This window comes from Cibotium barometz, chromosome 9 (assembly GCF_041138505.1).
Source record: "Cibotium barometz isolate CiBa-2024 chromosome 9, ASM4113850v1, whole genome shotgun sequence".
In the NCBI taxonomy this organism is placed as follows: domain Eukaryota; kingdom Viridiplantae; phylum Streptophyta; class Polypodiopsida; order Cyatheales; family Cibotiaceae; genus Cibotium; species Cibotium barometz.
Genome location: NC_141054.1, coordinates 8,126,965 through 8,152,310, shown reverse-complemented (window position 1 = coordinate 8,152,310; position 25,346 = coordinate 8,126,965). Strand labels below are relative to the sequence as shown.

The 25,346-nt window shown below is 45.2% G+C and overlaps 3 protein-coding genes across 4 annotated transcripts in view; 1 reads left to right on the top strand and 2 right to left on the bottom strand.

Annotated features, from left to right (window-relative positions):
- Positions 1–25,346, top strand: part of LOC147635222 (uncharacterized) — a 56,515-nt gene that overhangs the window by 14,527 nt on the left and 16,642 nt on the right. The gene's annotated exons all lie outside the window — the stretch shown is intronic.
- Positions 17,291–19,239, bottom strand: LOC147635224 (uncharacterized). Its single transcript, XM_086802142.1, has 3 exons — positions 18,257–19,239; positions 18,004–18,165; positions 17,291–17,869 (listed from the first exon to the last, which is right to left on the bottom strand). The coding sequence occupies exons 1-3, from the start codon at positions 18,668–18,670 to the stop codon at positions 17,453–17,455; spliced, it is 993 nt and encodes a 330-aa protein (XP_086658268.1). The 5' UTR covers positions 18,671–19,239; the 3' UTR covers positions 17,291–17,452.
- On the bottom strand, positions 18,693–20,159 carry LOC147635223 (uncharacterized). The gene has a single exon (XM_086803258.1). The coding sequence runs from the start codon at positions 20,157–20,159 to the stop codon at positions 18,693–18,695; it is 1,467 nt and encodes a 488-aa protein (XP_086659384.1).

Sequence of the window (25,346 nt, the reverse complement as noted above, 5' to 3'; positions counted from 1 at the left end):
TATGATGGCATCCTTTAACTTCTGAAAAGTTGTCTTTTCGGGTTCCGACTAACGGAATGCTACTTTCTTCTCCTTTAGATCATTTAACGGTGAAGCTAAGAAAGCAAAGTGTCGAATGAATCGACGATAGTACGAGCATAAACCGATAAAGCTCCTAACTTAATGCACATTTTGCAGTTCTGGCCAATCCTTGATTACTTGAATCTTTGCGGGATCCATGCGTACTCCATCCTTGGAAACAATATGTCCTAAATAGTGAATTTCTGACAAGAAGAATTCACTCTTCTTTCAATTGATTAAAAAGCTTATGTTTCCTTAGCTCTTCAAAAACAATGGCAAGATGCTCTTTATGTTCAGCCTCATTCTCTGAGAAAATGATAATATCATCAAAGAAAGTTCCTATGAACTTGCGGTGAGGTCTAAAAATTATGTCCATCATTCTATTGAAAGTGGCAAGAGCATTTGTAAGTCCAAATGGCACAACCAAATACTCATATAATCCAAATGATGTTCGAAAAGCCGTTTTGTGCACATCTTGAGGTACCACTCGAATTTGATGGTAACCACTCTTAAGATCAATGCGACTGAAACAAGCAACTCCCTCAAGTTTATCAAGAATATCATCGATTCGAGGAATCGGAAACCTGTTCTTGATAGTAATCTTGTTAAGGGTCCTATAATCAACACACATTCTGTGTGTCCCATCCTTTTTCTGCACAAGTAAAACTGGAGAATAATAAGGCGAAGGAACTTGGCCTTATTAACCCCTTCTCAAGTAAATCATTTACTTGAGTCATGATTTCCTCCTGTTGGGCCGCATTCACTCTATAAGGAGGCCGGTTATTAGGAGGAGAACTCCCAGGGATTATGTCAATACAATGATCCTCTGGCCTCTCTGGGGATAACTGTCCTGGAAGTGAATCGACAAAACAATCAGCATATTCACTTAAGAAATCAATCTTATCTTGATCTACGGGAGCTATAGCATCATGCTCAACATTATCACGTCCAAAGACCAAATAAGAACAAGATGATTCCTTTATTGCCTTTGAAATAGATATATGGCTTAAAACGGGTATGGTACTCCCAGTAGTACCCGGATCAATACAACCTTCCCTATCCCTATGAGTAAACATAACTTTCTTTTCTTTGTGCAAAATCTTGGGATCCAAACGGTAATGCCAAGGCATCCCAAGTATCACATCACATCTTGTAAGTGGTGCCACGAGGAAGTCTTTATGATCCAAATATCCTTGTATTTGTATGTGAAGCTTCCCAATGATGGGAGTGACCTTAACTTCCTTGCTCTCAAAGGCAACATCTGCATGAAAGTCCATGCCCTATTCCTCAGGCTTTAACCCAAGAGCAATAGCCATCTGTATGGATATGAAGTTATCTGATGAGGCATTATCAAAAAGGAATAAAGCTGTTTGGTTCTTTAACTTGCCCCAAGCTTTGCATAAAATCCTGCTTTTTGGTTCATGTGCAGTGTTACCCTGAACATCGGGTGTAACATTCACACTCGGTTTGGCATCCTGCACATTATTCTTTTTGAGATTCTGGGGGCATTGAGCTTTCATGTGATCTTTGCTCCCACATGAGAAACACTTTCCCACTCGCATGCAATCAAATATATACTGTCTGGACAGCTTAGGATCATCCTTTTTACCCCCCGGTTTCTTTTCTGAGCCCCCTTTTGCATCCTTGGACTCATGAGACATAAACTTAGGTGGCTATCCACCCTTTTTCTGCTCATTTCTAGCTTTGAATTTTCCCTTGTATGAGCTGAATTCTTGTCTATTTGATGCTCCCTTGCCATGCAACTCCTCAGAAATAGTTGCTGAGTATATGAGCTCCTGTAAAGTGTTGTGGGGTACACTGCAAGGCTCTTTTGAATAATTCGTTGCAGCCCTGACTCAAACTTTCTTTTCTTCTCGTCCTCACTAATAAGGTGTGACCTTGAGAAGAATCCGCCAAAACTTTGAAACATAAGAAGAAACGGATTTGCCTTCGTCCTGTGTTATCCAATCCCATTCCTTTCGTACATCCTTCTCAAAGTGAGGAGGAAGGAACTGATCATAAAATTGCTCTTTGAAAGCACTCCATGTACGAGCAGCTGTCCTATCCAAAAGCTTTGCCATCCACCAATCACTTGCAGTCTCTTTAAGATGCATACCCACATGCCTGAGCATAGATTTCTCGGCAAATTTCTCAGTGCAAAAGGCTATTTCAAATTGCCTTATGAAAGCAAGTGCCTTGGTAGAATCCAACTTTCCATTATAGCTCTCGAATTTAATGTCCTTGTCCCTTGATTTGAACTCTTTGGCCTTCTTGCCATGACGGGCATCCCGACGCTCTAATACATCTTCCTCCTCGTCATGCCTACATTGGCGAGGATGCCTAGATCTAGGGCCGATTTCCTGCGTAACACCTTCCACTTTGGATGGAACTTTCGGAGCAGGTGCCAGGAACATACCCAGAAGGTGGAGATACCACCGACAATGCATGAAGATCTTCTGTGTCTCTCAAGTGGGCTGAAAACTCCTCATCATTCCCACGAGCTGCATGTCGATGTACATCATCTCCTCGGGCTACATGCCTCCTCAAATCTGTTGCATGGGTTGCAAGCCCCCTCAAAACACTTGCTCGGGCTGCATGTCCACTTACATCACTTGCTCGGGCTGCATGCCCTCTTACTTCACTGGTGCGGTTTGCATGCCCTCACATCACTGGTGCGGGCTGCATGCCCTCTCATAACATTATTGGATTTCCCTTCACGGGATAGTCTGCGAGGCTGCCGTGTGAAGACCCACTTGCCGTCATCATCGGAAACAACTTTGCCACGGCTTTTTAGATAAGCAACGACCAACTCTCGAGGTTTGTCGATTCCCATCTGTTGGCTCCAATACAATATGAAAACATCACAATATCTGAATTTGCTGACAATTTCAGCACAAGTGAGCATTCCTGGCATCAAGCACATGCTGGACAACTATGGACAGCCCATAGCACTCCCACATCAGCCCGAGACAACTCAACATCATCATCTTCCTCCTGTCTGGCTCATAGAGCAAGTCGACCAGCCCTCAAAGGCTGTTTTCAGCAGTCGACCAGCCCTCAGTAGCCACAGAAGAAAGCGACCAGCAGTTGTGCACAAGCTTGCAAACCTCCGGTCGGAAGGAAAACTGTCTAGAAGCCCACGACCAGCTCTTCCTCCTTGTTTTTAACCTCTGTCCAGGCTCTATTCAAGCTGTAAATCAGCCGGCCAGCAGTGGAGAACATGCACAAGGAGTCGGCCAGGTTCTCCCATGCATCCGGTGAACTTCAGTCACGATGGATGGCTGTAGAAACTTGCCAACCAGCTGAAAACCAGCCGACCAGCCCTCATGCACTCCTTAAAAGCATGTGCCCCCCCCCCTCCAATTTGGAGTTTTATCAATAACAGAGGCTTTCCCCGTTGAAAATAGCCCACACGTGTGCTTTTCTGGGTCAGAAAGGGACACCTACATGAGGGAGATGTCCAGTGCCCGGTCTTTGGCCGCCACGTGTATTAAATAAGTCCTGCTCAATGTGTACTCACTTATAAGTTGTTCGGTCACTTATAAGTGAGTGTGAACCTGTACCCATAATTATTAACATGTGAACTCATAAAGCTGTAAATTGAGTTTTTGGGAATACTTACCACCTGCAAAACACTTGTAGACCACCTGTTAGTCCCAAACAGGTGTGCACATACATGTCCACAGGGTGCCGAGGCGTCCTCGATCCCATGGACAACACAGGCAGAAATCTCAGGCATTGTCTAGGCAAACAAGACAAGTCATCCAAAGATAAAATAAAAGTCATGCACACACGAGTGCAATTATATTGGAAGAAACACCCATCTGCTCAGTTGTATTTGATAAAATGTCCAGGGCTCATGATCCTTCCGGAACCTTCCCAGAACAAAAATACACAAGATCTCCAAGATATCTAGTCCCAGAGACTCATCATGTCAGGCTCCATGGCCATACATGCACACCATGTCAAGTCCCACAAGCCACACATGTACTATCATGTCAGGCTACACGAGCCATACATGTACTGTCATGTCAGGCTCCATATGCCACACAGACACACCATGTCAGGCTACACCAGCCATACATGTATGTCATGTCAGGCTCCACATGCCACACATGAACAATAGAAAAATAGAAGCTGTAAGGAATTTTGTGACACCTTACATTGGTATCAGAGCCAGATCTGACAAGGATAGAACCCGCAGATGAGGGGATTAATTGAAGCACCCTTGTGCAGGGCTGGACAAGAGCTTTGTGGCGCTCAAAAAGCATTGCTTTTGCTCTGGTTTATTCCCATATACGCGCAAGAGAAGTAGGTAGTGGTTTGACATCATGAATCCAGCCATAGGCAAGCGCTTCGTATTCTCAGAGCAGAGGCTGGCCTTTAAGAGGGCAAGCCCATGTGCATGTTGATTGTCAAGTACAAGAGGGGGAGCAGAGGAAAGCATAGGCTGTCCTACAGGGCAATCAGCCCGTGAGTGGCATGTAGGATAGCCCGTTATGGCCAAGCCCTAGGTAGCCAACCTAGGTAGGGCAAAGTCCTCAGCCAAAAAGGAGCCTAAATGCCGGCTGCCCAGGCCTGCATAGGGCTGTCACGTGGTTTTTGTATGGCTTCAACATGCTCTGCGATAACCTGCGTAGAACTGCCATGCACACTTTTGCTGTGATCAAAGTACAGCCACCACATGGGCTTTATATGAGCTGAATTGGCTGGCAGCATGGTGGCTGTGCGCAAGGCAGCAGCATTGACTAGACCACCCGTAGGTGGCCAGCCCAAGCTTTGGTAGGTGGGCCAGCAAGGGCTGTGCGCACCCGAGCCTAGGGTGCACAGGGCAGCCGTGGGCAGCAGGGTGTGAAGGTCCACGCCCAGAGGGGAGAATAGGAGTGATGTACAGAAAGGGCTTACGCACAGCACAGCACAGCACACACAGAGAGAGAGAGAGAGAGAGAGAGAGAGAGAGAGAGAGTTGTATATGCAGGTACAGAGATAGGGTGAATTAAAAAATCAAGTTGTTTGTTGTTTTTAGATAAAGCAACAAGGCTCATGTTTTTTTAAAGAAATCAAAGTGATTATTAAAAAAAAAGGCTAAGGACAATGCCTTATGAAAAGGGCGAAGCTTTTTATAAAAAAGCTAAGGGCCATGCTTTATAAAGCAAGGAGTTAAGGTAAAAAAAAAAGAAAAAATACAGCTTTTTTATAAAACAAAAGGCCAGCTTTTGAGAAAAGCACAAATCTATTTTTAACCTCTATCAAAGACTTACCCTCTTATTGTTTTATACACCTTGAAGTCTCTCAAAGCTCTCTTAAGACGGAGCATAGTTTTGGTGCTGGACTTTATCAAGCTCTCGATCATGCGGGGTTTACAAGCTTTTCTCTAGCCTTTACTTCTTTCCAATTTGTAACTCCTCACCTTTTACTACTCCTTTTTTACAAAAAGTATGCAAGTTTGGCGAAACTTTATTGATTCAAAGGGAAGTATTTATTTGGAATTAGTGGGCAGTGTAACTCAACGCAGTCCGTCGATAGTAACGACATATAGTCGGTCGATGATGATGACTTTGAGCACGTGAAGCCACCAAGATGGCTTGGATTTTATCCACCACCAGTTGCTCAACTACAAGCTGGTCAGGAGCATGTTATCTAGTATCCCGCAAAGGAGGATGACATCAAAGCCTGCGTTGATGTGTAAGGACCCCGACCCGTAGGGCGGGGGAATCCTTTTGATAGGAGGTTAAGTCTCGTGTTATTTTCCGATTGACGACACCTCGATCTCGTAGAAATACGAGGTTACGAGCAAACGGAGGGACCTAACTCTATCTCGCAAGGGAAGCATAGTCATCCTAAAGGAAATTCTAATCCCCAGCACGGAATGTGCGTGGAGATGGAACAAGACCCACACTTGGTTCAAGGAAGCCAACGCCTTTTTCCCCCGTATTTCATGAGGCACGGCCGCTGGCTCGGTTCCCTAAAACATGTCTTGTTCGGGACTCTACTATTCCCTAAGTATCGTAAGTTACGACTAGTAGAAAGCTACCCGAATGATCGGGTCCATCCATCCTTAGAATGGTACCGTCAGGGCATCCATTCTCCCACTTTCCACACACTCACCCGTTCAATTGTTTTCTAATTAAGTCCTACCACACTGTGAAACACTTAAAAATAATTTCCTTTGTTAATTAATTACACTTGATTCCTTAAAAGAAATCTTCCTTAGCACAACATTGAAATCAACAAACATACTTACAGTGAAAAATATTTACAAAGACCCTGGAACCGGGCCGATATTCCAATCCAAACTTCCATGTCCAAACCGTAACCATAACCATAACCATAATCCAATCACAACTACAACCACAACCACACCGATAATCTAGAATTCGATCTTCCAACCTCAACCACCTGGGTAAATCTCACGGACCGTCTCCTCTCGTCGTTAGCCAGCCGATGAGGGCCAAGCCGTCCTGTCACCCCCTCAGGTACTGACGCTTGTACCAAACCCTCTCGCTCTTTGGAGTGGACGTCTCCTCATGAGGTGGGGGTTAAGTCACCGCACTAGCCTGGACCCACAGAACTAGGCAGCATATATACATCACCCTGGTGGTGAAATCCAATTCCCAGTGGCATAGGAGGGGATTGCCCTGGGCCGACTCCCGGCCTCGCTATATCCTCCGCCCGGCTACACAGGCAAGTACGGAGTTAGCTAAGGGGGGGAGAAGCTCTACTTGCATGTTAGCAATAAACCAGTAGTATATCCAATAAAAAGAGACATAGCCTTTATTCAATGAATTCACACATTAACAAAAACCATCGTTTCGAAAAGACAATGATTCAAAAGCAAGATTATTTTCTTATAACTTTACTTAAGAGTAACCATAAGGTACTTTAGGCCATCTATACTAGGGATTTAACCTTGGTTTCTTTCCTATTATTTCGAATCTTTGTATTAAGTTTCATAAGAGAGAATTTTTCTTAAACTTGTTAAATGACCAACCTGGTTATCGTTTTCATGCCTATTCGCTTCAAGAGGGGCGAAGTCGATTTGCAGGAACGCGATTCGCTTCATTCCCTCCTCGGGCAGCGCGTGGTTCTTTATTTCGGCGGCGTTTCGGCGCCATAGGAGCACTAGAGTTTTAAGAGGGTAGAGAGAGAACGGGGTGAATATAAGAGGTTGGGAACTTGGAGGGAAAAGAGAGAATTCTACTGGTTCAAACGGATTCGAAAACGGAGTCCGTTTGGGGTAGGAAAAGCTTGTTGGGCTTATGGGTAGGAACGACCTCTTAGCCTAAGTTTAAGTCGCCGCATATGGGGGGGGGAGGGGGAATTGAGAGGGTGTCCTTAACTTGGAGAGCTCTTGAGAAGAGTGTACGTCTAGGGAGGCCTAGGGAAGAGTAAGGCAAGGGTTGGAGGAGAAGCACACTTTAAGTCTATTCACACGGGGGGGGGGGGGGGGGGGAAGAAGAGTGTAGGACATGTCCTAGAGCTTGAGGGAGGGCTTGCGCGTAGGGCCTTGCTGGGGGCTTGCTCGGAGAAGGGGGCCGGGAGGGTCCTTTTATAGGTGCTGGAGGGTGGACGTCCGGGTGCGGGAAGGTGACCCTCGGTGGTGTAGGTGTCCGGGAGAGAGTGTGGGTGTGAGACACCTGGGGATGGAGGTGTCTCGAAGAGAGAGAAAGTGTGACACATGGGGGTGGAGGTGTCCCCAAGAGAGAGAGAGCGCGACACCTGTGGATAGAGGGTTCTGGGAGGAGGGGGTACGTGTAGGGGTGTGCTGGAGGGTGCGTCTAGGTCGTGTACACACGGGTGTCCCGGGTGGATTGTCGGTCGTTTCACGGGCGGTGTCCGTGGTGGGGTCCACGTCGCCCGTCCGCCCGCCGTCCCGAGGGGTCAAAAATTTTTTTGACGAAAATGTCCGGCCTTGCTCCGTGACCATGGGGGTGTGTTCCGTTCGTTGATTAGACGCGTGGATAGTTACTATTTTTGGTCGGAAGTTCGCAGATTAAAGGCTTAAAAGTTTGATTAAACCCATTCCGGGTACCCGTTTTTTGTTCAGAAAAAACTATTTTAAGCGTAAAATTACGCGTAGATTTCAAATTTGGATTCAAAATTACAAATTTCTAAGCAAAAATGGCTCATTTTCTAAAAATAGAAGTTTTCTGATCGTAAAAATGACAAACTAAGTTATATTTTTCAACTATGAAGCAAGTACATTGTTATTTACAATGGGTATGTTACATCCTTCCCTACTAAAAGAACTCGAGATGTCCGCATCTCGGCACAAACTCTGGGTAATTCTTTTGGAGGGTTGACTCTTCCTCCCAAGTGGCAGCCTCCTCAGGGTAATCTTTCCATTCCACTAAATGTTCCCTAAGGATTCTATTGCGAAGCACTCTTTCTCTAGAGTCGATGATTCTATTAGGTCTCATTTCAAGGACTCCCTGAGTTGGCATTACAACTTGTTCATCATCAAGAACATGATCAGGATGAGGTACATATGGCTTTAGTAAGCTTACATGGAATACATCATGGATTTTGAGGTGGGTCGGGAGGCGAAGTTTGTAGGCATGTTTTCCCAAACATTTGATGACTTCATAAGGCCCACAATACCTTGGACTCAGCTTCCTAAATTTTCCAAGAGATAAAGAACTTCTCTTTGGCCGCACTCGAAGAAAAACTTTGTCTCCTTGCTGGAAAATTCTTTCAGATCTTTTGGTATCAGCATAATGCTTCTGTCGATCCTGGGCGGCTTTAATATCCTTACGAATAGCTTTGGTTTGTTCTTCCATTTCTTCAAGCATCATCCTAGAGGCTTCAACCTTTAGTGTGGGGTCAGAGAAATTTAAGGGAGACAAACATTCGTGACCATAAAGAGCTTTGAATGGTGACATCCCTATGCTTTGGTAATAGGATGTATTGTAAGAGAATTCCACTAGAGGGAGATACTGAATCCACTTCTTTGGTTCACGTCCACAATAGGCTCTGAGGATGTCTTCTATAACCTGATTAACTCTCTCAGTTTGACCATCTGTTTCTGGGTGGTAAGCTGTACTGAAACAAAGTTGTGTTCCAATAGCCTGGAATAATGATGTCCAGAACCTTGAAGTGAAGTCAGAGTCCCGGTCACTGACTATTCTTTTTGGCAATCCATGAAGCCTAAAGATTTCCTTGATGAAAAGGCGGGCAATATCAGAAGATTTAAATGTCTTCTTTACTGGGATAATATGGGTCACTTTGGTAAGCATATCCACAACTACTAAAATAGAATCATATCCTCCTTGTGTTGTGGGAAGACTTGTGACAAAATCCATACTGATACATTCCCACTTCATCTGAGGAATGTCCAGAGGTTGGAGTTTCCCGGGCATTTTGATTCTTTCAGCTTTAATCCTTTGACATGAAAGGCATTGTCTGATGTATTGAAGGATATCTCTCTTCATTCCAGGCCAAAAGTAACTTCTCCTTAAGGCATTCAAGATTTTTGCATAACCTGGGTGTCCTGCTACGGGGCTATCATGAGCTTCATACAAGATCATCTTCTTCAGTGTAAGATCTTTGGGAATACATAACCTATGCATGAAGTAGAGGCATTCATCATCGAGGGTGTATCCCTTGATCAATACATTTTCCTTTTCTGTGGGTGCCTCCTTGTGAACTAGGCTTACTAGCTTTTGGTAATCAGGGTCATGAGGTGAAACCTGCTTTACCTTCTCTAGGATGGGGTTATTTGGCATAGAGATTGCACTTAGGAAGTATTTGCGACTGAGGGCATCTGCTACAACATTATCCTTTCCAGGACGAAATTTGATATCAAAATCAAACTCTTGCAGAATCTCAATCCACCTCCTTTGCCTCATGTTGAGATTGGGCTGGGTGAAGATCCACTTTAAACTCTGGTGGTCAGTTACAATCAGAAACTTACGGCCTAGGAGATAGTGTCTCCATAACTTGAAACAATGAACAACTGCAAGGAGTTCCAAATCATGGGTGGCATAATTGACTTCATAGGGTTTAAGCTTACGAGAAGTGTAAGCCACAAGCCTTCCTTCTTGAATTAAGACACCACCAAGTACAAGACCAGTAGCATCGGTGACAACCTCAAATTCTTTGGTGAAGTCAGGGAGCTTCAGAACTGGTGCTGAGGTGAGGATAGTCTTAAGTTGGCTAAAACTGATTTGGTGGATTGGTTACCATACTATCTTACATTCCTTCTTGAGAAGATCAGTTAAGGGTGCGGCTATCTTGGCATAATCCTTGATGAAGATCCTATACCATCCTGTGATGCCTAGAAACCCACGGATTTCTTTGACTGTCCTAGGGGGTGGCCATTCCAATATATCCTTGACTTTGGCAGGGTCTACTGAGATGCCCTCTGAGGAGACAATGAACCCTAGATATTCAATTTGGGAAGTGAAGAAGGTACATTTGCTTTTCTTGGCATAGAGCTTATGTTCGCGCAGTATTTGCAATACTTTGCGTACATGCTCCTCATGTTCCTCTTTTGACTGAGAATAGACCAAGATGTCATCAAAGAAGACAAGGATAAATTCATCCAAGTAGGGTCGGAAGATATCCTGCATCAGGCGGTTGAAGGTGGCGGGAGCATTGGTTAATCCGAATGGCATGACTGTAAATTCATAGTGGCCATAGCGGGTATTGAAAGCGGTTTTGGGGATATCTGATTCCTTGATCCTAATTTGATAGTAGCCAGACCTTAAATCCATCTTGGAGAAAACTTTGGATCCATAAAGTCTGTCAAGAAGTTCGTCGATGCGAGGAATGGGGTATTTGTTTTTGACAGTGACTTTGTTTAGGCCTCGGTAGTCAATACAAAGACGAAGCGTGCCATCCTTCTTTCTCTGGAAAAGAACAGGCGCTCCCCATGGGGAATTACTAGGGCGAATGAATCCTTGCTCAATGAGCTGCCTAAGTTGTTCCTTGAGCTCTATGGCTTCAGGAAGAGACATTTTGTAAGGTCTCCTTGAAACTGATTCAGTCCCAGGGATTAACTCAATCCCATGATCTACTTCTCGAGATGGGGGTAGTTTTGTAAGTTCCTCTGGAAAGATATCTGAAAACTCCTGGAGCCAAGAGGGTTCTAAATCTGGGTTGCTTTCTTCTACCTTGTTGAGTTTGACAAGGAAGATCTGTTGGCCCTTGCGCACTCCCTTAAGAAGGCGATTAGCTTTGACCAAATGAAATTTGGGTTTACTTGTCTTTCCCTGGGCTGATACTACATGTCCTTGACTATTCTTAAAGGTGATGCTTCCTTCAGCACAGTGAATGTCAGCATTGTTTGCAATTAACTAGTCCATACCAAGGATTCCATCATAAATCCCTAATGGTAAGCTTCTGAAATACCCATGGGTTGATTCACCACCCAATTCAAATTCAAGATCTCCCACACAATGTCGGGATACTTCTTCTTTTCCACTAGCTAACTCAACAATCATTGCTTGGGCTGGTTTTTGATCTAATTGTAACTTACGCAAGCATTTTGGAGAAAGAAATGAATGCGTACTACCACAATCAATCAGGAGCTGGAAAGATCTACCTTGATAAGTAGCCGGAGCTTGGATAACAGAAAACTGCTGATTAGGTCCTTGATGTTCTACAACTGCATGAATGGTGGCTTGCTCTTCTTCTTCCATCTCTAAAGTCGGTTCACCAATCATAGAGCAGACACGGGCAGTCACTCCACGACCTCTACCACGTCCACCACCACCTCGTCCAGCCTGGCGGTTATTAGGAATCCCATGACCTTGAACTACCCGGCCGCCTTGTGGCGCAGCAGTGACACTAGGATTGAGAGAGGGTTTTGCAAGTTTGGGGCATTCATTCCGGAAGTGGCCAACTTCATTGCAATAAAAGCACCTTTGGTCCCTGAAGTGGAATTAGCATAACTGCGGGGGATAAAATTATTGGGGTACTGACCAATAGTGTTGTGGCGGAAATTCGATTGGTAATTCCTCTGAAGGCGCCCCCTTGGGTTAGACTCAGGATAGACTCTCTTCTTTGCTTGACCACTCTTTACTTCTTTAGCCAGAGGTTTGGCTCGGGTAAGAACATCTTGCAAGGTAGTTGCCCTCATTGCTTCAAGGCGAGAATCCAAAGGTTCATTCAGCCCTTGGCAAAATCGGGCCACTTGTTGAGTGATCGACATAGGTGGAGCATATTTGCCAAGTGTGACAAATTTTGAGTAGTATTCCTCCAAGGTTAAGCTAAGCTGCTTGAGGCTGAAGAACTCGTTCATCTTAATAGATTCATGAGATGGGGGAAGATAACGGCCCTTCACAGCTTGCTTAATGTCACTCCAGGTTTGGGTATCTTCAGTGACGCCCTTATCTCGGCACCATTGCTTCCACCAAAGTTTGGCGTCTCCGGTAAGACGGAATCTGGCAAGCATGGATTGATTCCTAGTTCCTGTACCAGCAGCCGAAAAGTAATCGTCCATGGCTTCTATCCAAACTTCTGCATCCCTTTCAATCTTTGAACCTGTCCCATTAAATGAGGGAGGTTGCATTTGTTTGAGGAGAAGCTTCTTCTCCTGTGTATCTGTATATAATGCATTGGGAGCAAGAAGTTGACGATCCTGGTTATCAATATGAAGCTAAATTTAGAATCATGTCACTTAGGCGGTTTAATACACATAAGACAATGAGTGTGAAAATCAAAACCTTTTATTCCAAGCTTTAATATTTACAAGTGAACCAAGCCATTTACAAGGATTGGACTAAATCCAATCTTATTTATTTACATGGTAGTCCTCTAGGGAACCTAATAAAGATCTGCGGTGGTAGCATTGAAAAAGTAGGGGGGTTCTCCCATGGTTTCAAGAACTCGATAAGTCTCTGGTAGGGGAGGTAAACCACGTCTAGAAAGACGGGTAACGGCTACTCTATCAGGGGATACAACTTGAGTCACACTATCATAAACCCATCGATTCTGCAACATGCGATTCCCATCGATAGTGACATAGGTGTTACGAGGAGTGCCAATAAACCAGAACAGGCGAACCATCCGCAACATCTCGGCATATCGGATCCGCCTCAAGTCGTTGGTGAGATTGCCGACGTGCTCAGCTCGAATGATGAAATAGGTAGATCGACGATGCCAATGCTCAGCTCTGTTCCATCCCCTTTGGATGCGAGTGTAATGAGGAAGGGTTAGCTTGTCTACAATGTGCATCATAGTGTCACGGAACTCAAATTCGGAAGAGCGACAAGCAGTCATGAACATGCATTGGAACACCAGGAAGCGAGAATAGGGATCCATCTCGTCCTCCTGCGTCCAGCCGTAACTAGATTAGATTAACAAGAATTCCTAGAGTAACAAGAGAATACAATATGAAATCTCCCAAGTCTAAACCAGCTCTGATACCACGTGTAAGTACCCCGACCCGTAGGGCGGGGGAATCCTTTTGATAGGCGGTTAAGTCTCGTGTTATTTTCCGATTGACGACACCTCGATCTCGTAGAAATACGAGGTTACGAGTAAACGGAGGGACCTAACTTTATCTCGCAGGGGAAGCATAGTCATCCTAAAGGAAATTCTAATCCCCAGCACGGAATGTGCGTGGAGATGGAACAAGACCCACACTTGGTTCAAGGAAGCCAACACCTTTTTCCCCCGTATTTCATGAGGCACGGCCGCTGGCTTGGTTCCCTAAAACATGTCTTGTTCGGGACTCTACTATTCCCTAAGTATCGTAAGTTACGACTAGTAGAAAGCTACCCGAATGATCGGGTCCATCCATCCTTAGAATGGTACCGTCAGGGCATCCATTCTCCCACTTTCCACACACTCACCCGTTCAATTGTTTTCTAATTAAGTCCTACCACACTGTGAAACACTTAAAAATAATTTCCTTTGTTAATTAATTACACTTGATTCCTTAAAAGAAATCTTCCTTAGCACAACATTGAAATCAACAAACATACTTACAGTGAAAAATATTTACAAAGACCCTGGAACCGGGCCGATATTCCAATCCAAACTTCCATGTCCAAACCGTAACCATAACCATAACCACAATCCAATCACAACCACAACCACAACCACACCGATAATCTAGAATTCGATCTTCCAGCCTCAACCAGCTGGGTAAACCTCACGGACCGTCTCCCCTCGTCGTCAGCCAGCCGATGAGGGCCAAGCCGTCCTGTCACCCCCTCAGGTACTGACGCTTGTACCAAACCCTCTCCTCATGAGGTGGGGGTTAAGTCACCGCACTAGCCTGGACCCACAGAACTAGGCAGCATATATACATCACCCTGGTGGTGAAATCCAATTCCCAGTGGCATAGGAGGGGATTGCCCTGGGCCGACTCCCGGCCTCGCTATATCCTCCGCCCGGCTACACAGGCAAGTACGGAGTTAGCTAAGGGGGGGAGAAGCTCTACTTGCATGTTAGCAATAAACCAGTAGTATATCCAATAAAAAGAGACATAGCCTTTATTCAATGAATTCACACATTAACAAAAACCATCGTTTCGAAAAGACAATGATTCAAAAGCAAGATTATTTTCTTATAACTTTACTTAAGAGTAACCATAAGGTACTTTAGGCCATCTATACTAGGGATTTAACCTTGGTTCTTTTCCTATTATTTCGAATCTTTGTATTAAGCTTCATAAGAGAGAATTTTTCTTAAACTTGTTAAATGACCAACCTGGTTATCGTTTTCATGCCTATTCGCTTCAAGAGGGGCGAAGTCGATTTGCAGGAACGCGATTCGCTTCATTCCCTCCTCGGGCAGCGCGTGGTTCTTTATTTTGGCGGCGTTTCGGCGCCATAGGAGCACTAGAGTTTTAAGAGGGTAGAGAGAGAACGGGGTGAATATAAGAGGTTGGGAACTTGGAGGGAAAAGAGAGAAATCTACTGGTTCAAACGGATTCGAAAACGGAGTCCGTTTGGGGTAGGAAAAGCTTGTTGGGCTTATGGGTAGGAACGACCTCTTAGCCTAAGTTTAAGTCGCTGCATATGGGGGGGGGAGGGGGAATTGAGAGGGTGTCCTTAACTTGGAGAGCTCTTGAGAAGAGTGTACGTCTAGGGAGGCCTAGGGAAGAGTAAGGCAAGGGTTGGAGGAGAAGCACACTTTAAGTCTATTCACACCGGGGGGGGGGGGGGGGGGGGGTGGTTAGGGTCTACCATCGTTGTCTTCTCTCGCCATGGCCCAATCAGATGTCAACATTTCGTATCAGAGCTTGTCTCTGCCCTTGCGTGTGCCGCGAAGAGCACGTGTGCACGTTGCGCATCGTTCTCTGTGAGTGTTCGCCTTTTAGTACCTGCGTGCCTTGCAACCGCCCTTATGTATGCCATTTCATATATTACAAAAAGGTGAGTGAATGCTTGTACATGGTTAGGCCCTTTGTCAGCCCCAAAGGGGTGACCTCTGGTCCCTTTCTACACGACTTTTAGTGAGTGCTACTATGCACATGTGGAGGAACACCATGGAAGGGTAGAGGTGTGTGTTCCAGGCATGGTTTAATACATGTGGAAGGACTCCATGGAAGGATTGAGATCGTGGTGTGAGCTCCTGGCATGATTGGTTACATGTGGAAGGGCTCCATGGAAGGATTGATATCCTGGTGTGAGTTCCTGGCATGATTTAGTACATGTGGAAGGGTTTCATGGAAGGGTGGATACGTGTAACACGCGGAAGCTCTGGGGGTCTTCTTTCAGCCCTAAACACCATCTAGAACATGCTGATGCAAAAACGCAGACAAAAGGGAGAGTAGAGAGAGAGAGAGAGAGAGAGAGAGATAGCTGGAAATTCAGTATATTCATATGGTACAAAAAGGTACCCCTAATCTACAGCCATAGGCTGCCTTCATAAAAAGGTGGAATACACCAAAATTCTCCTAGTCTAAGGACTCAACTCAAAAGGAGTTGAATGATTAACACAATGAGCACATATGCTATTTATAGCCCCTTTGGACACAAGGAGAATTGGCCGACTGCTGGTCGGCCAGCCAACTTGGCATCTTCTCCATAAAAGCTGGTCGGGCAACTGACTAAACTTGTTCTCCATATACGCTGAAGTGCTTTGTTGTAGTTGCCTTAATCTGGTCCAGCCGCCTCTGCTGTGTGCAGCCGACAACCATGTCTTGCAGCTGACAGCCTCCTGTGCAGCCGACAAAGCTTTCATCTTTTCCTTGCCTTGCTCCAAGTCCAACATTGGCTCCAAACTATCGTAACTCTGGTCTTCTTCTGATCTTTTTCTGGCTGCCCCTTCTGGACTAGCTCCAAAGAATGTCCATGGCATTTTCATGCACATGACAATACCCTGGTGAGTTCTTGGCATTGTGATTAAGTCTCTCTCATGGAAGGGTGGACACCCTGGTGAGCATTCTTTATACCTGTATGGGCGGTGCGCGAGAAGGGTTCGATACAAGATGAATAAGTTGGGAGATGGAATCCATAATATTATGCATAAAGCATTTGTGTGTGTGTGCTAACATGCATGAATGACTTGTCTTGACTGTCTGGACAATGCTTGGTATTTTTGCCTGTGATATTCCATGGGCTTTGGGGACGCCTGGAAACCCTGTGGACGCGTGTGTGCACACCTGTTTGGGACTAAGGCGGTGTTCTAATGTGCTGGTGGTAAGTGATCCCAAACTCAATTTACAGATTATATTTTATTATACTAAGGTTTATGAGTGCAGGTGTTCATATACACTTAAATTTGGGTGGACAAATTATAAAGTGTTCACACACACTTATGTTCGTGTGGACAATTTTTAAGGTGTTCGCATCAAAAGGGACCAATTTTTAACAAAGCGTGGCCAATACTCAAAAGTGGGCAGCCCTCAAGCCAAGAAAAGCTTCTCGAGGAGTTGCTATTTTGGGGGGGGGGCGGCCAAAATCAGCTAGGCGCCTCCTTTTCCAGCTGTTTTTGGCTGTAGAGCATGTAGGGCTTGGCTAGTTGTGAAGAAGACATGCAAGGGAACTAGAGAGAGTGCTGGTCGACCATGAGCAAGGCTGTTATATAGCTGGGAGACTGCCTCCATAGTTGGGACAACAAAAAGCCAAGGTAGGTCCATACGTACGGTACGTACGGTACGGTACGGGTACGGTACGCAGTACAGTACGGTCTTCGAGCAAAAGTACGTAAAGTGCGTCAATATAATATATATATAAATTAGATCCACTAGTACATATCATTGAATGTCATTCATGAAACATAAACTTTGAATGGTTTAAACTTTAAACATTGAACATTGAAAGAGTAGAGATTCAAGAAGGATACAAATGAACATAAGGTAAAATCATGATTACAGAAACTCTGAGCATGCGCAAAGCGCTACAAGTAAAGAAACCGATACAAAGGACACGGGGGAAAAAACCTCTCCTAAAGAGAGTAAAAAGTGCCCCGGTCAACCTAGGTCCTGCAAAGGCTACTCATCATCATCAACACCTGATGATGAAGCTGAATCAGATGGGACGTCTCCATCGGTAAGGACATTCCCATCAGAATCATACTCAGGCTCTACATAGGGTACTCTCTCATGATCATCTAGCATCTCCTCTGTAGCTACTGTCGATGTCTCCGCATGTGATGTGGTAGATGTGCGTTGTCCTCGTCCTCGACGAGTCCCGCGCCTAGCGCCTCGTCTACCTCGCCCGCTCGACTGCACAACATGCGCATCACCACTGGGCTCAATGTCATACGCCCTGGAAGAAGCCCGAGTCACCCTGCGGTCTATACTCTCCAGCTCTCTGTGCAACATGCGAATTATCTCCTCCTGCTCGTTTCTCAATGCGGTCTGCGCCTCTTCTGCGGTAGCAACGTGCTCCAGAGATAGAGGATCAACCTGTCAACAACAATAAACATGTTCAATGCGAATTGTCTGTGACCATGGCATGCCAAAAATGCTGGCAGCTGCATGCATCATAATATTGTTACTTGTATATACTAATGTCTAGACTCTATGACACAATCAGTCACCTGCATAGGATGCTCAAGTTTCTTAAGATTTTGAACCAATCGAAGATTGGCTCGGCAATAAACCAAGCGTTCCAACTGGCTCGTCTTGAGTTTATTGCGGATCTTTGTATGAATAAGAGAGTAGGCACTCCAATTACGCTCACACGCACCAGCTGAACAATCCTACAAGTAATAAAAGTCTTAAAGTAATCAAAACCTATTTATTATCACACATCGTTTTCCAAATTCCATTTAGGGAGTTATTGTCACTCACTTGAGAGAGGACGCGCAATGCCACTTGTTGGAGTTGGAATGATTGATAACCATAAATCAACCACCAGTTAATCGGGGCCTTTGCCTCGTCTTCCTTGTTGCATGAGGTTCTGCTAAAAGCGGCACCCAAACTATGCATGTAGGATACCATGGAGTTGTTTACCTCTGACTGCTGCTCCTGAGGATAGGTTGCCTCCAAGTACATGTCGCGCATGGTAAGAAGCTCTGGATTGCTTATGGTCTCATCCTTTCGATAAAGAGGATGAAGCAGTGCAGCCATGCCATGAATTGGGCGAGACATGTACTCCCAACGCGTCTCTATAATCTGATTCAGTTCTCTAATTCTAGAGAGGAAAAAAGAGTCAAGACCAAAGTTATAATAAGAGCAATTTAAAATGATTGGTGCGATAAACATGTGACGTGCACTTGACAATGGCTTACCTGTCTTGAGACACCACTGTGGACCGGCTAATCTCTAGCAGCATCCTCCTAAACATGTGGTAGAGGAGACCCATGGTAGATCCCTCCATGTCTGTCATGCGCAAGAGAAAGAAGAGCGGCTTCAGCAACTTGACAATCTTTGCTGTCTCCTCCCAAAAATTCTCGTCCAAGATCTTACGTTGGACATACTTTGTAGGCTCTGAATTGCAATGTCGTGGATCTTTCCACGTTGGATCAACCACAGTGGCTTGTAGAGGATCATGGAGCCTCTGCAAACGCTCCAAGACCATGTATGCATAAGCGAATCGAGTCTTGGAAGGCCGTACCATATCAAGCCCGGGGCTCTTGCTGCGAAAGAGCGCCAATGCTTTGTGTTTTTTTCTGAAAAAGGTGGTGATGCGATTGGCATCCGCCAACACTGGCTGCACCCAAGTAAGCTTCCCCACATCCTCCATTAATAAATCCAAGCAATGTGCAGCACATGGAGTCCACACAATGCTTGGGAACTCACCTTCTACCAACTCTCCCATCCTCCTACAGTTGGAGGCATTGTTAGTGACCACCTGTACAACATTTTCTGGACCCACCTCTATGATGGCTTGCCTAATGTGTTGATATATAAATTCAGCTGTAACACTCTCACCTGCCTTACCAGCATCCACCGCACGCAAGAAATAGGTGCCAAAACATGATGATACAAGAATGTTTATCATGTGGCGCCTTCGGATGTCGGCCCATCCATCAGACAAGATGGTGCATCCAAACTTTCTCCAGCTGTCCCGTATTGGTTGCAGCGCCACATCTATCCTGGCTTTCTCCTCATCTAGCATGCGTGTCCTCATTTGTTTGTATTCGACCCCGTGCCAATCCTCGCACGAACCCACAGCGGCTATTGCTTGAACCATCTTCTTCCATTGGTCCGTGCGAAGCACATTGAAGGAGATATTGCATTGTATAAGTGTGCGTGCAATCTCTATCTCGGCAACCCTTTGCCGCTCCTTTACCCATGCGGTGCTAAAGATGCGAGATGGGAGAGTGGTCTGCTGTTTAGAAGAACTATCACAATGCATGTCGGAACCTGCACCTTCCTCCATAATGCTCTCCTCTACTCTTGCCCTCTTTCTACTAGGCTGCCCCATTGCACTAGAGGATCCTGTAGCAGCCGTTGGATTAACAAATGCAGCTCGAGGAGGAAGAGGATCCAACAAATCCTCGTCTTCAGCTGCCATGGCTGCACCCTGTGAAGCCTTCAAATTTTGCTCGGCTATCACCTTATTTGCTATGTCGCGTGGCACAGATTTGCAAGCTGAAATGCCATTGCCACCGAGACCCGATACATGAGAGATGAGGCGAGTAACTGAACTTTTGAAGTCACCTCCACAATACCGGCATCTCCATTGGTTGCTCTTCTCATCATCTTGGAGTGTGTGAAGCTTCCAATAGGCATGTCGTTTCTTGCCCATGGCACACAGAGAGAGAGAGAGAGAGAGAGAGAGAGAGAGAGAGAGAGAGAGAGAGAGAGATTATTCAACCTTCAGTCGTGTGTGTGTACAGTGTGTGTGTGACATGTTTGTGTGTGTGTGTGTGTGTGTGTGTGAGAGAGAGAGAAAGAGAGAGAGAGAGAGATTGCTTGCAGCCTTGCTGAGTGTGTGTGTGTGCGCCAATACTCTGCGCGCTGCCGGCCGCGTTGTTTTTTTTTTTCATTTTTCTTCCCGTTTTTTTTTTCTCTCTCCCGTTTACTTTTTCGTTTTTTAATAGCGCCCGTTTTCTGCAGCCCGCCGAGCCCGTTTTTTTTTTGTTTTTTTCTACTTTAAGTTTGGCCCATTATTTGGGCCATGCCTTATAAATAATAAGGCTAATGAGCCCAGCGGCGGCCAGCCCAGCCCCGCCCCAAATAAATGACCACCGACGCGCAGCATTAAAGAGATGACGCCGCGTGGAAAAAAAAAATAGCAAACGCCCTTAACGTTCCGTACGTACAAAAACGTACGTACGTTTAGAACGCCTCAAATGCAAGAGTACGCGTACCTGACCCAACCCTGCAAAAAGCGATTCTTCTCTCTCTCTCTCTCTCTCTCTCTCTCTCTCTCTCTCAGCAAGCGACCATGCCTGGCCCCTCTACAGGGCTGGTCGACTGCTGTACAGCAGGTCTTTTGGCTGGTTATTGATAGAATGTGTAGCGGAAGAAGGGAAAGTGGAAACACAGGAGAGAGACTAAGAGAGAGAGATGGAGAGGAAACACAGGTGAGAACTTGCTCTCAATATCATCACCGAAAGGAATACATGTCCGAGCAAGAGGGGAGAACCTCGTAAGTGAGGGATTGTAGCTAGACAAGCAATGCTAAGCAGTGAAATATGAGGGAGGCATGCCGGCTATATATACCACCACATGTAGGCAGCCGACTGGAGCAAAAGACCTCCACGACTCGGAAAAATACCCAAGACTCCATAAAATGGGAAAAAATATGTGAGGGGCGACTAGCCCCTCAGACTAACATGGTCAGTCCTAGAGGCTAAAATAGGACACCAAATAGGAAGCCAGCAAGTAGGGGATGATGTCTAATAGTTATTCATGTTTTGAAGGCTCGGAATCCAAGGCAAACCATAGAGCACTCATTTCATCTCTTGGGGTGACTTTTACAGCATGTTTGTAGGCTGAGAACAGGAGTCCAATTCAGCAAGGTTCTTCGCAAGGACAGAATTGAAGGTAAATAGTCTCTGAACCTGCATGAGGCCTGTGGCTCTAAGGGTGGAACCTTCGGGTGGCCAGAGCCAAGGTTTTCATGGCTGGTTATTCGGGACAGCATCACTCCTAGAGGGTGTGATCATGTACTAGAATATGGCTGTGCCCGGGAGACTCTTGGAAGCTAGAGATTGAGTACTCGGGCTACTGTTTGATTTGTTTTGATCTTATTTTGGATGTATCTGGTGCTAGTTTGAAGAGTGTTTACTCTCTGGCACCCGTTCTCTTGTACTGGAACACTCTATCGGTAATAAAGATACCTCAGAGGGGGGGGCTGGCCCTACTTCAGCCCCTAGTGCTGTGTCTTTGTGCAGATTTTTATATTGTTGTTTCAGTGGTATCAAAGTATGTTGATGATGATGTTGTTAGATGCTATGTATGATGCCATGATCTTATGTATGGGATAAGGTTTTTTGTTTACACGCTTCCGTATTTGTGACACTACTTCAAATGATGAAATGATTGAATTGATTATGCTGAATGAGGACTCCATGCCCTTATGTGTGCAAGGGGTGTTGGTCGGCCAACAGACGCTATTGTCGGCCAGCTTTGGACATGAGATATTCACATAATTCTGATATTAATGCTACGCTAGCTGTAATGCTTTTCCCATGCGTTGGCCGTCACTTGATGCCAGTCCGCATGTTGCCTACGTGCCTAATGTCTTTCAATTGATGGTTGCCGACAGGACACCAGTGTCCTCCATGCTGCTTATGTTGATGGTGATGCAGATGATGCCGAGACTGATGTTGATGTTGATATTGATGATGCTAGTGGTGATGGTGATCTACATGCTGTCCTAATTGCTTTATTAAACAGGGATTAGGCTGTTCATGCTGGAGATTAGCCATGGCACGGGCATGCACGTGACATCCCCTCTTGCTAAACTTGATGACACGAATCCAACTTTTTTTGTCTTTGACTTTGGATGACTGTCATCATCCCTTCCTTGCCGTTCTCATCCACAACGCTAATCTTGATTAAGAACAAGATGTTGATTTAAGCATGATTGAGATAGAGGAGAGAGAAGAAGAGAGAGATTGGTGTCAAGGTTTTCTTGTATTTCATATGGTACAAAAAGGTGATTGAATGCTTGTACATGGTTAGGCCCATGGTCAACCCCAAAGGGGTGACCTCTGGCCCCTTCTACATAACTTCTACCGAGTGCTACTTCAAATGATGAAATTATTGAATTGATTATGCTGAATGAGGACTTCATGCTTATATATGTGCAAGGGGTGTTGGTCAGCCAGCTTTGGACATGAGATATTCACAAAATTTTGATATTAATGCTGGGCTGGCTGTAATGCTTTTTCCATGCGCTGGCCTTCACCTGATGCTAGGCCGCCTGTTGCCTAGGTGCTTGTTGGCTACTGACTGATTGCTGATGGCAGTGTCCTCCATGATGGTGATGGTGATGATGCTGAGGTTGATGTAGATGCTAATATGGATGATGATGCTATTGTTGACGGTAATCTAAATGCTATCCTAATTGCTTTATTAAACATGGATTAGGTTGTTCATGTTGGAGATTAGCCATGGCACGGGCATGCACGTGACAGGAAGAGCCGCCCACTCTTGGGGCTTACCCGATGATTGCGAATCATTAGCTCGTTGGGAGGTTTTTCCATGTGAAATTTTTTTGAGGCCTCTTCGACGCACTTGTGTATTGCTTGTGATCTCCTCTTCAACATCTTGTTTGGGAGTGCTTACGACCTCTGTGTTGAGTCCATTTGGTCATCCATGCCTATCACCTACTACAGATCATTGTGAGAATCTCCAATCTAGCCTCTAAGCATTTGTTATGTGTGGTGCTTGCAACTTCTTTAGCACCCAATCTTTGGGCGATGTCACTTGACCCTAACCCACTCCGATCGATCATGTTCTAGTGCCTGCTATTGAACGTCTTCTTGCCTGTGTCTGCTCACAGAGCTTACCTTTGTTGCCCAAATTCGATGCTTCAGTGCATAATTATCAGGGCCCATGGTCAATATTGTGAGTGCCTTGGCATGTGGTTCCATCTGTCACCACATGTGCCCAAGATGTCATCATGTCAATGTTCACATCAAAGATGGAGAGTTCGGGTCAAAAGGTAGTTGTGCAAGTTCTTACTTTGCCAGTGAAGCACACTGGCTCTTGTCCTTTGGCCAGTTCAGCATAGCAATCTTGTCCATCTATTTGGTTCTATTGTAGTCTCGTCAACTTGCCACAATCTCCCAACACTTGAAGTAATGGGAAGCAACCAATCTTGATTTGATGCTCCAGTTCGTGTTTTGGTCTAGATCTCGTAGCTCTACCACTTTGTTAGCTCTAGCATCTCACCATTCTTGTACATTGGTCTCGTAAATCTAGCTGGAGATCCTTGTCATGTACTACTGCTAGTCTTGTTGGTGCTTTTGAGGTTAGGCTTCTCAAGCTCTTGTGATCAATTGGGTCTTAGGCTTATCTAGTTTGTTCTCCTTTTCATTGAGGGAGGGTTTATTATGGAAATTCAATGTAAAAGGTATGTGAACTAGGCTTTAAATAAAGCGATTCTTGTGTGTGAACAACCGCTAGTGTGTGGCTTCATTTATGTGGAACAGCCCCTTAGAAGGATCTGACTGTTACGTCCACACCAGGTACCTAACCTAGGGTGGGTTGATATGAGGTTAGAGGGGTGCTTGGCCAAGACCCAGAGAAAGTACGCAAAGTTTGTGAATGACCTATTCTGAAGACTGTATGGTAGATCGAGTCTTTTTTGAGATTTATCAGATTTTTCCGAAAGTTTATTCGTGATTATCTTAAGGTAGTGGTACCGCTCACTCAACTCTTGAAAGGAGTGGTGAGGAAAAGGAAGGGCAAGCATAGTCCTCTAGTGGTGTGGAGTGATGTCCTCAATGCAGGCTTTGAGGCACTGAAAGAATTGGTGACTACAACACCAATGCTCCATTTAGTAGATCCTAGCAAACCATTTGTGGTTGAGATTGATGCTAGTGATTTTTCCATGGGGGCAACTGTCTATTAAGACGGAAGGCCTGGTGCTTCTGACTTGGGAAAAAGAGTTACTAGCAGTAGTTCATGCTTTGAAGAAGCGGAGACATTATCTCTATGGTTCCAAGTTCGTTGCTTGGTCATATCATCATTCCTTGAGGTACATTTTTGACTAGGGAGATCTTAGAGGTCGCAAAGCAAGATGGGTTGAACTCATGGAAGAGTTTGATTTTGAGATTCGATATTGGAAGGCTCTAGCAATCGAGTTGCAGATGCACTTAGTAGGATACTTGAAGTTGATGCTTTCTCCATTAGCTGAGATCTCGATTTATCTCTATCACTCTCTTTAGGTCTACTCTGTGAATTGGATGCTAAAGATCTCACCACGTAAATGCTAGAATTGTGCATCTCAGTGTTTTGGGGCTGTACTATTTATCTGGGATTTTACTGGATTTTCTCCTATTTATTTGTGCAAAGCCAGTCGGCCAGCCCTAGAGGCAGTCGGCCAGTTCCCTCTTGCACTATATAAGGAGTTCCCCATTATTCACTCATTCATCTATTTTCCTTGCACATAGTTCAACACTCAGTTGCGGGCCATTGCCATTGTAAAGCTTTACTGCTATTATAAAAGGCGATCTTGTCCAACTCTCTCAATCTCCTTTGCACTCTCTCATATGTTTATTGTTTATGCTTCCGCCTGTACTATCTCCTTCATGGTATCATACGCTAAGGTCCAGGCTGCTCCAATCTCTGCAAATCTGCCCACCTTGATGTGCGTTTTGCTTCCATCACTTCTCTGGCTGCAGATCAGTCCATACAGTAGCTGCGTTTTCAGTACCTTGCTACGTTTTTGGTCCAGCCCTCTTCTGGTTGCTGCCGGCCAGCCCTACAGGCTGTGTTTTGTTCTTTAGAGGCAGATTTTGAAGTGTTTTGGCTG

Excerpts from the sequence above, each read along its gene's own strand:
- LOC147635224 (XM_086802142.1), bottom strand. The coding sequence starts at position 18,670 with ATGTTTATCGCACCAATCATTTTAAATTGCTCTTATTATAACTTTGGT. Across the intron at positions 18,166-18,256 it reads CATTGCGCGTCCTCTCTCAA|GATTGTTCAGCTGGTGCGTG; the intron begins GTGAGTGACAAT and ends TATTACTTGTAG. Across the intron at positions 17,870-18,003 it reads AACTTGAGCATCCTATGCAG|GTTGATCCTCTATCTCTGGA; the intron begins GTGACTGATTGT and ends TGTTGTTGACAG.
- LOC147635223 (XM_086803258.1), bottom strand. The coding sequence starts at position 20,159 with ATGGGCAAGAAACGACATGCCTATTGGAAGCTTCACACACTCCAAGAT.